Below are 14,588 nucleotides of genomic sequence, written 5' to 3' on the forward strand. Positions count from 1 at the left end.
TGGAGAGGATCATAATGGATCTCATAAATAAAGACATAGGGAACTTGCAGACTTTGGATCCAACCCAGTTTGGCTTTGTCAAAGGCAGATCATGCCTTCTAAACTTGGTTGACTTTTTCAAAACAGTCACCAAGGCCATTGATGAGAGAAAGGCAGTCCATACAGCCTACCTAGACCTGGCAAAGGCTTTTGATACAATACCTCACTCGGGTATCATTGAAAAACTCATCAACTTAAATGTAAACCCATACATTACAAGATGGGTTGCAAACTGGCTGAGTGACAGAACCCACAGGGTCAGAGTTGCTGGCGCCATGTCAGACTCAAAGCCTGTCACAAGTGGTGTCCCACAGGGCTCAGTCCTGGGCCCACTCTTGTTTGGCATCTACTTTTCTGAAGTACAAGCAAACACAGGAGGGTTATGGCTGACAAAGTTTGCAGATGACTGATACAGATATCCTTCAGAAGGGTCTCACAGAAACGGATAACTGGTGCCAGAGCCATGGCCTAAAGTTAAATGCCAAGAAATGCATAGTCCTACCCTTCTGGAAAAATAAGGTTACCCCTAGCTACCATATAGGTGGCAATCCCCTGAACACAGAAGAAGTTATTAGGGACCTGGGAACCCAGGTTGACAGTAGCCTTTCATTTGACACTCATATTGCTAAAGTAGTTAGGAAGACCTTCTACATTGCCCACCTTATCATGAAGGGATTCACATCTAGATCAAGGGAAGTCATAGTCTCCCTATACTCATCACTCATCAGACCAATGATCGAGTACAATGCCCCATTCGGAATGTATCTGACCCGACACTTGCAGCAGCTGGAGAGGCCACAAAAGTTCCTCACCAAAAGGATAAAGGGTCTCAAAAATCTGTCTTATGCTGCCCGACTGAAAGAACTCCAGTTATATTCAGTTGCTTACCGCTTGCTCAGAGGTGACCTATGCCTGACATACAAGGCCATGTCAAACCCAGATTTGATGAACATGCTTCATCTCAAAAATCTAGATCCCTCAGAGCCACAAGGGCGGGAGACTTAAACCTCGACACGGTTATTAATAGGACGTGCTGGAGGGATAGATTCATCACCCAAAGACTCCCTATGCTGTGGAACAAAATCCCGGTTTATGTGAGGCAGAGCACCTCGCTGGCCTTGTTCAAGAGGAATCTTGACCAATGGATGGGAGATCGCAGATACACCCCAGGGGTTACCTCAGTGTCACTGCTCGACAGAGGCACAGCAAAATAATGGGCATAGTTTCTCCAAACTAAAGGGGTGGCGTAAGCCACAAAACTATGGGCTAGGCTTATAAATGCCCTCGGGCAGATAGCCTAGTATGAACCTATGAACCTATAAGTAAAACAGGTTTATTTGAAACAGTACTATTTATGCCAGGTTTACAATCAGCCTTAAAATCCAGCTATGCTCAGTTTTCTAAAACATTGTTAATATCTCCCCATAATTTATTTATATGCAAGTAAATATACTCACAAATAAATTTACTCTAAACTTGAATTGATGTTCGAGTCCAGCTTCTGTAGTGTGTCTAGCAAAGGCGTTTGGATATTTCTTTGCATATCAGATTTATGTTCATTATGGAATTTCCTGAGAGGGGATATGATAATGCAATGGTAGAAGCAGCTAAAAGTGAAGTTATTAATAGCCGAGAGAAAATAAAACTAGACCATTTTTTTAAGAACTTTATGAATGAAGATCAAAGTGCAACTAGGGTTGAAAATAATGTTATTAGGTATATAACCACATTTAATACAAGAACTGAAGATGTGAAGCGAATACAGAATAATTGGAATATTTTGAGAACCATGCTGGAATTAGAAGCATTACTAGATAGTAGACCTACATTTTCATGTAGAACTTTAAAAACTTAAAAAAGAGGTTATGTTGTAAAGATTTTAGAACAGATTTTGGAGAACAAGTTTCCAATAAATTGGACCGTTTCTCTGCTATAATTGTAGCTGCTGTAAGATTGAGTACATGTGCGAAATGTCCTTTTTATGTAGGAAAATGTTGTAGACTGAAGGATAGAATTATTGAACATAAGTCTGATATGCGAATAAATATCCAAACACACTGCAGAAGCTGGACTTTGAACATCAATTTAAGTTTAGAGTGATGTTAAATATAAATCTGTTGGGGGGGATATTAACAGTATTTTAGAAAACATGGAGTATAGCTGGATTTTAATGCTATAGGCTGATTGTAAACCTGGAAGAAGTTGTACTGTTTCAAATAAACCTGTTTTACTTAAGAAACAAATGCAGCTCCACTGATTTCCCTTATAACTGCTTTCCTTATAACTGATTCTCTGAGGTTTAATTGATTTCACTTGATTTTCGCTCCGGTTAGTTGACTGTCATGTGTTTTTTTGGTTGAATGTATATAAATTAACTTGTTGAAATGCCTTTTATAAGCATTGATGAATGGTTTTCTAGCCGAAAGCTTTGTGTTTTACTGTGCGTTTTATTGTTTTGATAAAAGTCAAGTTGAAGTTATTTGGCATTCCAATTGCTGAGTTTCTCTTCTTATACTGTTCAAGAGGAACCTGGATGAGTGGATGGGGCACCATAAATTCTTACCTGGGATAGCACCCACAACCCTCCTGGACATGGGCAGTCATCACTGCGGGCCATTAACCTAGTAATCTCCTGTGATCCTGTGATTCAGAAAACATGTAAAACAAATAGAAATGGATCTTTCAGCTATTTGTATCCCCTTCAGATGCAGCCTTATAATACATTTTGAGATATGCATCGTTTTAATATTCGTGGTTAGTGAAGTATTAAAAGACAACCAAACTCAATGTGCTACAGCATTCATAATGTAATGAATAGTAGGCAGTAGCCTTGAACCACATAACTAGGGAAAACATGACAAAAACTATGTGTAGTGTAACTGCATTTGAGTGTCAAAAGGAAAAAAATTAGATGACTGAAAACCACCCATTGAAGTAACTGATTACTTTAAATCAGTCTAAATTATAAGAGATGAAATAAGCTCAAATCTGTCAAGCCCGTCATCTCCTCCATGCAGAAAGATAATAAAAGAAACGTGTGAAACCCTTAAATGGCAAATACAGCATAGACCCTTTATCATTGTCGAATGAATAACAAGGTATTGAAGCTAGTAACTTTGTGGAGCTGGGAGTAGCCAAGAAGTAGTGGGGTAGGGATGTAAGATGTTTGCCTACTCATTAAGCTGTTATCAAGTGTCCGCATGTTGATGCTGAGCCATGTGTGTGACTTTCAGAGCTACTTTCTTCATGTCTTTCAGTCTCTTTCTGAATTCAGAAAATGGCTTTGACAACTTGCTAGGAGGAGCTGAGTCCTTTCTCTGTGACACAGCCAGCAGTGATGGTTGGTCAGAATTCCACCCAGATACAGGTGAGCAGATGACTGTTGAAGTCTGTGGGCAACCTCTAGATGCAAAAGTAACTGAGCCCTCTGGTAATACAACTTTAAATAATGCTGGGTACACAAGTCTAAATTGCAAGCCATTCACCTTGCACATTCTAATGGTTGAAGTAAACTTGGCTCTTCATTGCTGTATATCTGGTGAGTAATCCTGTTCCACAAAAATATGTTGCCACCATTTGAGATTTGCTTATCTGTGGTCCATGATTGGTCTTGAGTAGCGCCGTTGGAGCCGCTGTGAGAGAGGGACCAAATGGGCTTGGTCGAGTACAAGTTCATGTTCTTCTACCCTGACCAGTCTGCTAATCGGGCTAAAGACAGTCCTGGTCCTCCAGTTTGTCTGGGATACCCAGTACCCTGAGATTGATGGCTTCTCTGTTCAGAGTTGACCAGTTTGGTTTCTAATAATTCGACTTTTGCTTCTGTTGCTGCAGTCTCTGCTGCAGATCCTACAATTCTCAGTCATGAAAATTACTGCATTCTCCATATCTTTGATTTTGGCATTGGACTTGACTATATAATACAAAACAGTAGTGGTAACATTGTACAATTTGTACATGAGAATATTGAACTTAATTTCAAATGTATCTGTGAGCCCTGAAACAGACAGCTATTCGTAAGAAATTTTTGTGGTCGACTGCACCTGTGGCTCATGCACCAGTATTTTTTTCTGAAGTTTTCTTTTTGTGATAAAATTAGCGAGACATCCAGTTTCTCAACTGGGGACAAAGTAATGTCCAGGACAAATGTAATCTACCTTTACTGTGGCATTTTAGCTTTTGAAAATAATACGGAGGAGGGAGGGGCGAACTGAGCAATAATCAGCAATATTCGCATGCACCTGGCTGAACTAGAAGTCTTAACTATGCTTTATTTTGATATCAGCCCAAGTATTGACCACTAATTCAGGTTCTTCGACCTCTAGACTGAGGAGACATGGGAAGTAAAAAAAGACCACCTACCCAACTGGACTGTTCAGTTTTGAGGAAGGTCATACATGGGTCAGGTACTTTCTCCATATGGCTTTGATACTGACAGCAAAAATTCCGTCTTTAGACTTTTCACTTGAGTATGTTATTTTTGGGACATTCTTGGCCTAATGAAAAAGCATTTTAAGTAAGGAAGCCTCGGCCTTCTTTGCCTTGTCATTGAGGCTTTTGAAGATTTGTTCCACAATACTTCCCTGGAGCCAGACAGCCTCTGCTCCCCCAAAAGCCTGATGCACTTTACTGGGTAGTGAGCATCTCACTGTCTATACAAGAACCCATTTGCAGTTCCTGCCTTAGTATCCACAGACGTTTCCATGGTAAACAAGATTGTGCTAGTGTGTAACACTCCACCCAGTGATAGAGAGGCCATTTTAGGCGTAAAGGCCATGGATTACCAAATTTGCATGGTGCAGTACAAGGGGGACATACCAAGGCAAACTGAAGAGCTGGTTCACATCTCAGGGACAGAATTAATAAGCTGGTCAAATGCTGAAATGCTTAACTAAGCATATCGCGAAGTAGGAATATGATACTGGGGATGTGTCCTTTGGGGACTGCAGCTTCATGGTCCGTATTGTGGAGGCATGCTTGGCTCCTTGCACAGTGCTTCGCTTATGTTGTCAGGTGACAATACTTTAATACCTCCTAGACAAGAACAGTCTTGTTTTTTTAGGATGCCTTGCCAGGATAGTTTCAAAGAGCTGCTGGAAGTCTATTAAACTTTTTTTTCCAGTCTTCTGCTGCTAGGTATGCAGAAAAATACTACAGGAGAAAATTTGTCATTTTGTAGGAAACAAACCAGGCATGAACATTATGAACAAGATAAAGAAATTCAGGGTAAAAACACACTCCTGCTAGGAGAGCAAGACTCTGCAGCCCAAAGCTAGGTTGAAAGCTAAAAGAAGGGTCCCACCAGTTAGAACAGTAGCATTGTACAGTAACAACCCCCATACCCCACCACCAGACTTCTTGAGCAGAAAACTCCATCTTAATGGATAGCAGTGGTTCTGACTTCAAGCAAGTTTTAAGAGAGAGGATATCCACTGGTTGGTTACATGATTACATAACACAGTTTGCATATTCTCTCTCCAAGAGACCAGCTGTAGCATGTGTTATCGGTTTTCATTTATTTATTTTTTTTGTGAGCCCACTGGATAAAAGTGTCCTTTTCAAGGGCAAATAAGGAGCACTTTATAGATAACTGACTTGCTCAGAGCCTCATAGTTTGCAAATGGAAAATGAGGGAGTCGAATACAGGACTGCAGGAAAAATCTTAACATCTCTTAGCCTTTACCATCTGAACTAAATTGCCAGATGCAATTTGTGGTTTTACTAATGTCTTTCAAGGCTTTTTGGAGTACCTGAGGTTTTGAACATAGTAGTTTATCAGCCTGCTGATTGAGAAGATTGTTGCAAAGATTAAGACACAGGCTGCTTGGTTGCCATCTGAGACAGCAGGGTAAGCCAGACTCATTCTGGACAGCCTGATATGTAAAGATAAGTTCTTTGCTTTCTTTTCTTAACTTTTTGGAGCACATTTGGAATGATGAGCGTTGGTGGGAAGTACTTGGATTTCCCTGGTTTGGTTTGTTTTAATTTTTTTTTGAGCACTCCTGCATGACATTTATGAGCAAAAACTGATAGCCTGATAATTCATCTAGAAGGCAAATACATCTGTCTTTTGGCAGTTTCTCTTCTTTGATATCAAAAAAAGGTAACTATGTCTGACTTTCAGTTTTGGGAAGTCATAAGGCTCCTGCTCTGGGGATCCTGCTAAGTAGTTCTTTTGGTCAGATATGTAAACTACCTGAAGCTGTAGATTTATTTTTTGTTAACCTACAAGTGAGGCAAGTCTGATGTTATGTGGAGTACGCCTGTCTGCAGAGTCCCTGGCTTCCATTCTGACTTGAAAGCTAGCATGGTGCAGTGGAGGAACATTATTTCCTGTAGGCTAGTGTGTTTCCTCTTTTGCTACTTGAAACAAAAGCTTTGACAGTGAAACTATTGAAATTGTGCCTTAAAAGCATAGCCTGATGCATCTTTAAGTTTCTGGTCTGGCTCCAGAGGGAAAATGGTAGTTCAGGTTTAGAGAAATGTGGAGATGCCACTACTAGAATTAATTGATTATAACAGAGATCAAATGTAAATGTGGTCCAGAATCTGTGATGATGCCATAGGCTTCTCAGACACCACTTCAGCTTCCTGATGTTGCAACCACAAATCAGGTACAAGAGGAAGGAATGTTTCCAGTGCCTTTAATAAAGTTCTTGCATTGAGGTGGCACTACCTTGAAATGTATGGAAGGATGTCCCTCATTAGATAATCTTTGTGTTGAGATTCTGTACTTTGAATTCAGTACAATCCTTAGAGTCTAGAAATCGTATACTGTTAGATTTAAGATCTACTATTGCTTTAAGATGAAGGAAGGTTGAATTAAGTAGTCACCCAGGTTAAGAGTAAACGTGGCGCTCCTTCATTCCCAGGTGCACAGAACCTGGAGCCGTACGTCTAGTGAGTTATCTATGCAAAGTAAAAAGAAAAAAGTAGCAAGGAGGTGAATACATAATGGCAACCTAAGGAACTGCCTATGAAGCTTGTAGATGGAGGATCCTGATGTCCAACATAAAGAGGAAGGTATCTTTTAACAAGAAAGGTGAGCAAATATCTACGGGGGGGGGGGGGTAAGATAACAAGCTTTTTTGCTGCTATATGTTTGCTTAGAGAATGGGCAAACTGGACATTATACTCTGATTGGAGAATAAATAAGCAAAACAAGTCCACCACTTCACAGCAGCATATTAAACTGTCATGAAGCTTGGACAGTTAAGCATACGACTGTGTTTTTTTTTTTTTGCACTTGCTAAACAACACTTTGCTGTATAGTGAGAGTCAACTGAAAAGAAAAACTAAATAAAAGAAAAGAAAATATGGGCCTGCATGTGAAAGCATAAGAGAGAGAGAGACAAGACAAGACACCACTGACTGCAACATGCAGTCCATCAGCATGGATTTGCTAAACATTACGAGTTACGAAACCTTAAGGTCTCACATTATTGAGAGAGTTTAATCTTCAGTGATTTCACCAAAGAAGTAAGACCACAGACAGTAAGGGTAAAGAGGTGTAATGCATGCATTTTGTGTGTGCTTGTGTTTTTTTCATTTGCTCACAAGGGGAAATCTGAGAACAAACAAAATGGCTGTTAACTGCTCTGTGTGTGTTTGTTTCCAACTATGTATATGTGTGTGTGTCTGTATGCTTGTCTGTGTTTCTGAATGTTTTTTATGTTTTTCTTTCTGTGTGTGTGTCTCTCTATTTGTATGTGCTTCTGAATGTGTGTGTTTGTGCAGACATTAAATACTCTACATAACTTATATTTTGGGTATAAAATCCTTCCGCCAACACACACACACATCTATATATATATATATATATATATATATATATATATATATATATATATATATATATATATATATATATATATATATATATATATGGGTCCCCTTCAGAACATCTAAAACCCATAACATCTAATTTCACAAGAAACTATAATACTAGGTGACTTTAACACAGACTGGAAAACCTTCAACACTAATAACCCTCCCGCACATATTAATCTCCATGGCTTTATTCAAACTATCAACTCAACTACCAGAATTAACAAACCAACCAAAAAAGAGAGCACCTTAGACTGGATACTTATAAATAAACAACCTCATACTTATAATGTAGGAACCTTACCAGATGATCTAAGCGATCATACTCTAACTTATATAATAAGACAAAGGAATGACATCTCTAACACCCCTACCTACAGGATTTCACGAACAAAGAAATAGTTTAACCCTGTACTATTCCAAAACGAACTCAATGCATGTGACTGGAAACCTCTAAAAATACTCGCACTAGATGAGGCTGTCAAATATTTTAACTCTAAATTTCTTGCAATCCTAGATGTGCATGCACCTAAACGATTTATTAGAATAAAATCCAAACCAGCCCCCTGGCTTACAAAAGAGACTAGACAAAAAATTCTACTTAGAAACAAAGCTTGGGCTAAATGGAGAACTAACAGAACTTCCCCTGAACAACAAACTTTTAGACAGCTAAGAAACATAACTAAAAAAGCTGTACTCTCTAACAAAAAGAACTACTATTGTAAGCTACAACAAACACACCAGAACAATCCTCAAAAATTTTGGACTAACATTAATAGGCTCCTCAACCCTGGTCACTCTAGCACACCAGCCCCTCATGATGCTGATCAAAACACCCCAAATCAAATAGCTAACAACTTCAACACCTACTTTACAGAAACTATACAATCCCTAGCTTGCCAGCTTTCCACTGATAACACAAGGATCCCATCTTCCTTAGCTGGATCATTACCAACATTTACATTTCAGCCTATCTCAACCACTTTCATCTATAAAATCTTACTAAAACTTAAGCCTTGCACTCCTTCAGCCGACCAATTACCTTCTGAATATTTACAAAAAGCAGCCAAAGTTATTGCCTTCCCCATATCCATCGTACTTAACAGAACCATTAATGAAGGAATTATTCCAGACATCTGGAAAATCTCCCACATCATCCCCCTACATAAAGGTGGTAAATCCTACGATTACTCTAATTATAGACCAATAGCTCTGCTATCACCTCTAGCTAAAGTCATGGAAAAGTGCATTCACCACCAGCTACTAGACCATCTAACTAAACATGACATACTGGCTAAGTGCCAGCATGGATTTAGGCCATTTCATAGCACTACCACCGCTCTACTCTCTTTCACTGACTCCATTTATAGGAATCGTAATAACAACATCCTCTCTTCTACTCTCTTCATCGACCTTTCAAAGGCTTTTGATATGGTTAATCATCCACTGCTTATAAATACTCTTGAACTTCTTGCTGTAGATACCCCAGCTATACAATGGTTCAAGTCTTACCTTAACAATAGGCAACAGGCAGTTCTCTGGGAAAACAAACTTTCATCCCACCTGCCAGTCACCCTTGGAGTCCCCCAGGGCTCCATTTTAGGACCTCTTCTTTTTTCACTATTCATCAACGACCTTCATGTAGCAGTCCCTGAAGCTACCTGTATTCAATATGCCGATGATTCCACACTTATATGTTCTGCCAACTCCACTTCTGATCTACACTCTCTAACTCAAAAAGTATTCAACTCAGTAGAAGACTGGTTCCGGAAACGCTGTCTCCTTTTAAACGCCAAAAAAACCAAGCTTCTACTCTTCACACCTACCAATAGGTCCTCTCCCATAAACTTCTCTATTAAATCTAACAATGGTACCCTCATCTTTCCCGATCCTACTACCAAACTATTAGGAGTTACAATTGACAACCTCAACTTCGATAACCTTATAAATAACACCATTCGAACAGTGAACAGAAAAATGGGCTCCTTATATCGAATCAAACCCTTCTTAACTCCCATAGCTAGAACCACTATTGCCCACTCTCACTTAGTCTCAACTCTTCTCTATGCTTCTCCTATTTATACTAATCTAAAGAAAAATAATCTTCTCAAACTGTCTAACTCCTATAACAATATTGCCAGATTTGCCACTGGAAATGCATTTCGAATACACCACTGTCTGAATCTAAAGCAGCTAGACTGGCTTGAACTCCCTAACGTGCTAACTTATTCCCAACTCACCATTGCTCATAAAATATTTTACCAACCAAATAATACTCCAATACTTGTTAACCTCATTACCCCTTATAATAATCTAAATTCCCTACGCTCTTCTAGCAAACTACTTGCTAGCATAAGTAAGTCCAATAACTTGTCAGGCGACAGCCTATTCTCCAATACTGCTGGGAAACACTGGAACCTTCTACCTACTGACCTAACACTACTACCTTCACTGTCACTCTTTAAGCAAAAACTCAAAAGTCACCTAAAATCACTCTGGTTATGCCCCTGCACTAATCCAGATTAATCTACTACCTATCCTATTTTTATCTCCTTACTGCCTATGGATAAATAATCATACTCTACATACCCCTCTGTATGCTAAAATCTGGTCATTGTAAAACTTATATAACCACAAGCATTTATGTTAACTACAATGAACTGTAGTGTATCTTCACGTATCATACGATTACATGACTGATATATGACTTTATACTCACCTTTTTAGTATTGTACTTTTTAATAACCTTCTTCTTTATTTCAAATACTTATTATTTTATTTGTTATACAATTGGATATTTCATTTTATGCTATGCTGGAGCTTTTCTCACCGGGCCTCTACTGAAAATGGAAATATATCCAGTTGGACTAGCCCGGTCAACAAATGTAAAATAAATGTAAAATAAATAAATTCATAACATCTAACAGTACAAATCACATGAAAATAACATCCCCTCCACATGTAATGACATATAATGACACCAAACACACTTTTTACTACATTTCTGCAGGGGGGCTTGATACGGTGGGGTTAGGAAATTCACTTTTTCCCACTGTAGTGTGATCTTGGAGTTGATATATTTAATTTACTGGGGGTGTGGGGGTGGATGGGGGCATGCCCCCCTGCAGAAACGTAGTAAAAAGTGTGTTTGGTAGTTTGGTGTCGTTATATGTGGAGGGGATGTTATTTTCTTGTGATTTGTAGTGTTAGATGTTATGAAATTCTATGTTATGGGTTTTAGATGTTGTTTTGGGTTTTAGATGTTCTGGTCTCAATGTTATGAAATTAGATGTTATGTGTTTAGATGTTTCAAAGTAGACCAATATATATATATATATATATTTATATATATTTTTTTATATGTATGTGTGTATCTGTATATATGTATGGGTCTGCTTTAGTCTAATGAAATAACAGTGTACCGAAATTAAAAATGTCGAGATGACAACACTGAAATATCACTATAACTAAAATTTACATCATTGAAACTTTTATAATCAAAAAAGTTACATTTCATCCATTAGTGTATTAAATGTATAAATAACAGTCTTCCTGCATCTTCTGCATGGTTTTGTAAATATCTCCAAGAGTGCCGGGTGTATATGTAACATCTGCCATATTAAGGTGGTACTTAGTACGAGAAGTTGCAGGAAGACTGTTTATTTATGCATTTAATACACTAACAAATGAAATGTACCTTTTTTGATTGTATAAGTTTCAATGATGTAAACTTTCATTGTATTGATATTACTACTTTAAAATTTTTCAGGTGGGCAAGCCCCACTGCGCCCCCCCCACCCCCTCACATTCCCTGCAACTAATATATACCAACTTCAAGATCACACTACAGTGGAGAAGAGGGCGCATTTTCCACTCCTCACTGTGCTGTGATCTCCATTCAAATGATTCCTGGTTTTAAACAACAAATTCCTATATAACATTTACCAGCTGTTTTTTCAGAGTTATGAGTTTCGATGATGTAAACTTTCATTGTTGTAATGTTTCAGTGTTGTCTCTCACCATTTCAACTTTTTGAATTTTTGCAAAGTGTTATTTCAGCAAACTAAAGTAGACACATATATACATACATGTACACAAATATATAAATATCTATATGACATACCTGTTGAGCATTTCTCCCCGGGCCTCCACTGAAAATTGTTTTTGTTCCAAGTCCGACTTTCCCGGTAAACAAATGTTAAATAAATAAATAAATAAATAATTTTATAGATAGATATATACACACACACATATACACACACACACACACACATATATATATATATATATATATATATATATATATATATATATATATATATATATATATATATATATATATATATATATATATATATATAGACAGAGAGAGAGAGAATGTATATATACAAAATAGTTTGAGAGAGAATGTATATATACAAAATAGTCAGAGAGAGAGTTCAAGTGCAGTAATGTCCTCTAAGGTTTGCTGTTGTGGCATAATAGCCTTCCGGGGTAGAGACCATCTGCCATTTATCTTCTGATTACCCTACTACAAGTGATTAGCATAGTTAAGTTACGTAACTGTAGATGTTTGAATAGGAGGATCATTGATCCAGAAAGGGTCCTCTTATTCCTTTTCCCTTGTACTGCTTGGGACTTGGGCCTACCCTTCCATTTGTATATAGTAACATTTAGACTGTGTGTGTGTGTGTGTGTGTGTTGGGGGGGTGGTTGAGGTTCTTAGTTTCAGTGTGCTATGATTTTCATAACAATTTGTGGCATACCCTTTTGCTTTTGGAACTCTTAGTTTTATGTTCTTTTTCGATGATTTAGGCTTTCAGTGTACAGCTATGTATGTATGAACATTTGTTGGTAACATACTTCTCAGCTTTGGTGCCAGCACCAAAAAAAAAGTGGCATTGGGATATGCTGCCTTTTATTGCTAGACATGTGGTTAATGGCCATGGCATGAGAGGTAACCCTGTGAGGATGTCTGACTACTTTTAAGATCAATTCTGAAGGCTAACGTCCACATGTAGCTTAATTCCAGTCACCTGACTGTCCAGCAGCAGTCCTTTTGTTCCAGCACATAGTAATTTGAGGACCCTCACAACTATGCTGTATGGGGAACACCTCTATGTACTTGTGGTAAATAAATTATTACATACTAATGATTCAGAGGCTGTGTTTTATGTTGGAGCACAGACTGTTTCTGTCATCTGCATATCAACGGCATTATAATGTTGAAATATTTAACTGCAAAATAGACTGACTGCAAATGTTAGTAGTATAGGTGCTCTAATGAGGTATAAATGGTACAAAAATGCCAACCAGTTGCAGAACATGGCTGCTGCCAATGCTAAAAATGTTCAAATTTGAAAAATATTGTAGATGGGAATTATGTAGTATAAAGCTGGATTAACTGTTATATCTTTATGTTGAGGGCCTATAGTTGAAATATTTATGTGAGCAGTAGTCTAGTGCTGGTAACATAACTAACCTTGGTTACTGCTGAGGCAGAGAACATTCTATAAGTAGAAGACTTTCTTCTGTTTAGTTTTACCATTCCAGAGTAACTGATACCTCTGTATGTGAAGCTTGTGTGACACATTTAGCTGCAGTTGCAGCAAACATCCTGTTTACTGAGTTCACATGCTACATTCTTCTTTGTGTATGTTTAGAAGAGGTGTTCATTTTAGGTGTGTGCTTCCCCCTTCCTTGCTGGTAGCCCACATGTCATTTAATTTGTCAGCACCTACTTCTTTGTTCCAGAAGCAATGAATATGGCTGTAAAGTAACAAAGCTGTTGAAGGTGCATTTTTGCATTATTTTTCTACAACAGGCTGCAGCCGAGGACAGAAGCACTGCTGGGAGCTCTCGTTTCTGAAAAGGTTGACAATAAAGATGCACTTCTGGCTGCTTGGAGGAAAAATGACAAATGTAAGTTTAATTATTCTTTGTTCTGAGAATCCATATGGGGGCAGGAAATGCAGAGCAGCATGTTTCAGATGTGCCCCAGTAGTGTAGAAACTAGCACCAGCTAATGCAGCTTGAGCAAGACTTTATTGCCACATTAAGGAAAAGCACAGAGGTACATCACCATGCAGTTGTTTACAGAGAAGGGAGATTGTTTGATCCTATAATAGCTGACCGTGCCTGCAATGTGTTAGTAGGTCACCTAAGGCCCAGCCCATGCATTACTCTTTCCCGTCCTTCTGTAGACAGCTGTAAGCAGAGGATAAAAATTATCCTTGTTGTTTATTTGTGCTACTTGTTCAGAGAAGCAGAAGGACATTCATGTGACGATTCATTTCCTGTGATGAAACCACAGCCACTTAACACATTCTTACCCTCTTGCAACAGACATTTTAATAAGTCTATTAGCAGATATATAGTACAACAGTCATGTAAAAATGCTGTTTGTAGAAAAGTTTATATGGTAATTTTAGCGAACAGTTGACAAATATAGTTAACATTTTATCTGTGTTTTTTTGTTAAAATCTACAGATTTTTTCAATGTATTGTATAATGTTCCTTTTATTTTGTATAAACGGTGAAGAAATTTAAAAGACATGTTGGTACTTAGTAGATTTTTTTCCCTGTAATGTCACCCTTCTGGGAATTGAATAACATAGGAACTTTTACATATGGCAACTGTTCAAGTTGTAAATGTATTAATGTTTGAATCACATAAATGATACAGTTGGAACACGGAAGGGATTATACATAGGTTAAAATGCCCA

The 14,588-nt window shown here is 38.1% G+C and overlaps 1 protein-coding gene across 1 annotated transcript in view; it reads left to right on the plus strand.

Annotated features, from left to right (window-relative positions):
* The window catches only part of DHX37 (DEAH-box helicase 37), a 1,097,190-nt gene that overhangs the window by 1,055,289 nt on the left and 27,313 nt on the right, over positions 1-14,588 (plus strand). Inside the window, exon 27 of the mRNA XM_044068525.1 lies at positions 13,688-13,785. Coding sequence (XP_043924460.1) covers positions 13,688-13,785 — 98 coding nt within the window. The remainder of the gene's footprint in view (positions 1-13,687; positions 13,786-14,588) is intronic.

The sequence above is a fragment of the Protopterus annectens genome, chromosome 4.part0 (genome assembly GCF_019279795.1).
Source record: "Protopterus annectens isolate FY-2018-M chromosome 4.part0, PAN1.0, whole genome shotgun sequence".
Taxonomy (NCBI): domain Eukaryota; kingdom Metazoa; phylum Chordata; order Ceratodontiformes; family Protopteridae; genus Protopterus; species Protopterus annectens.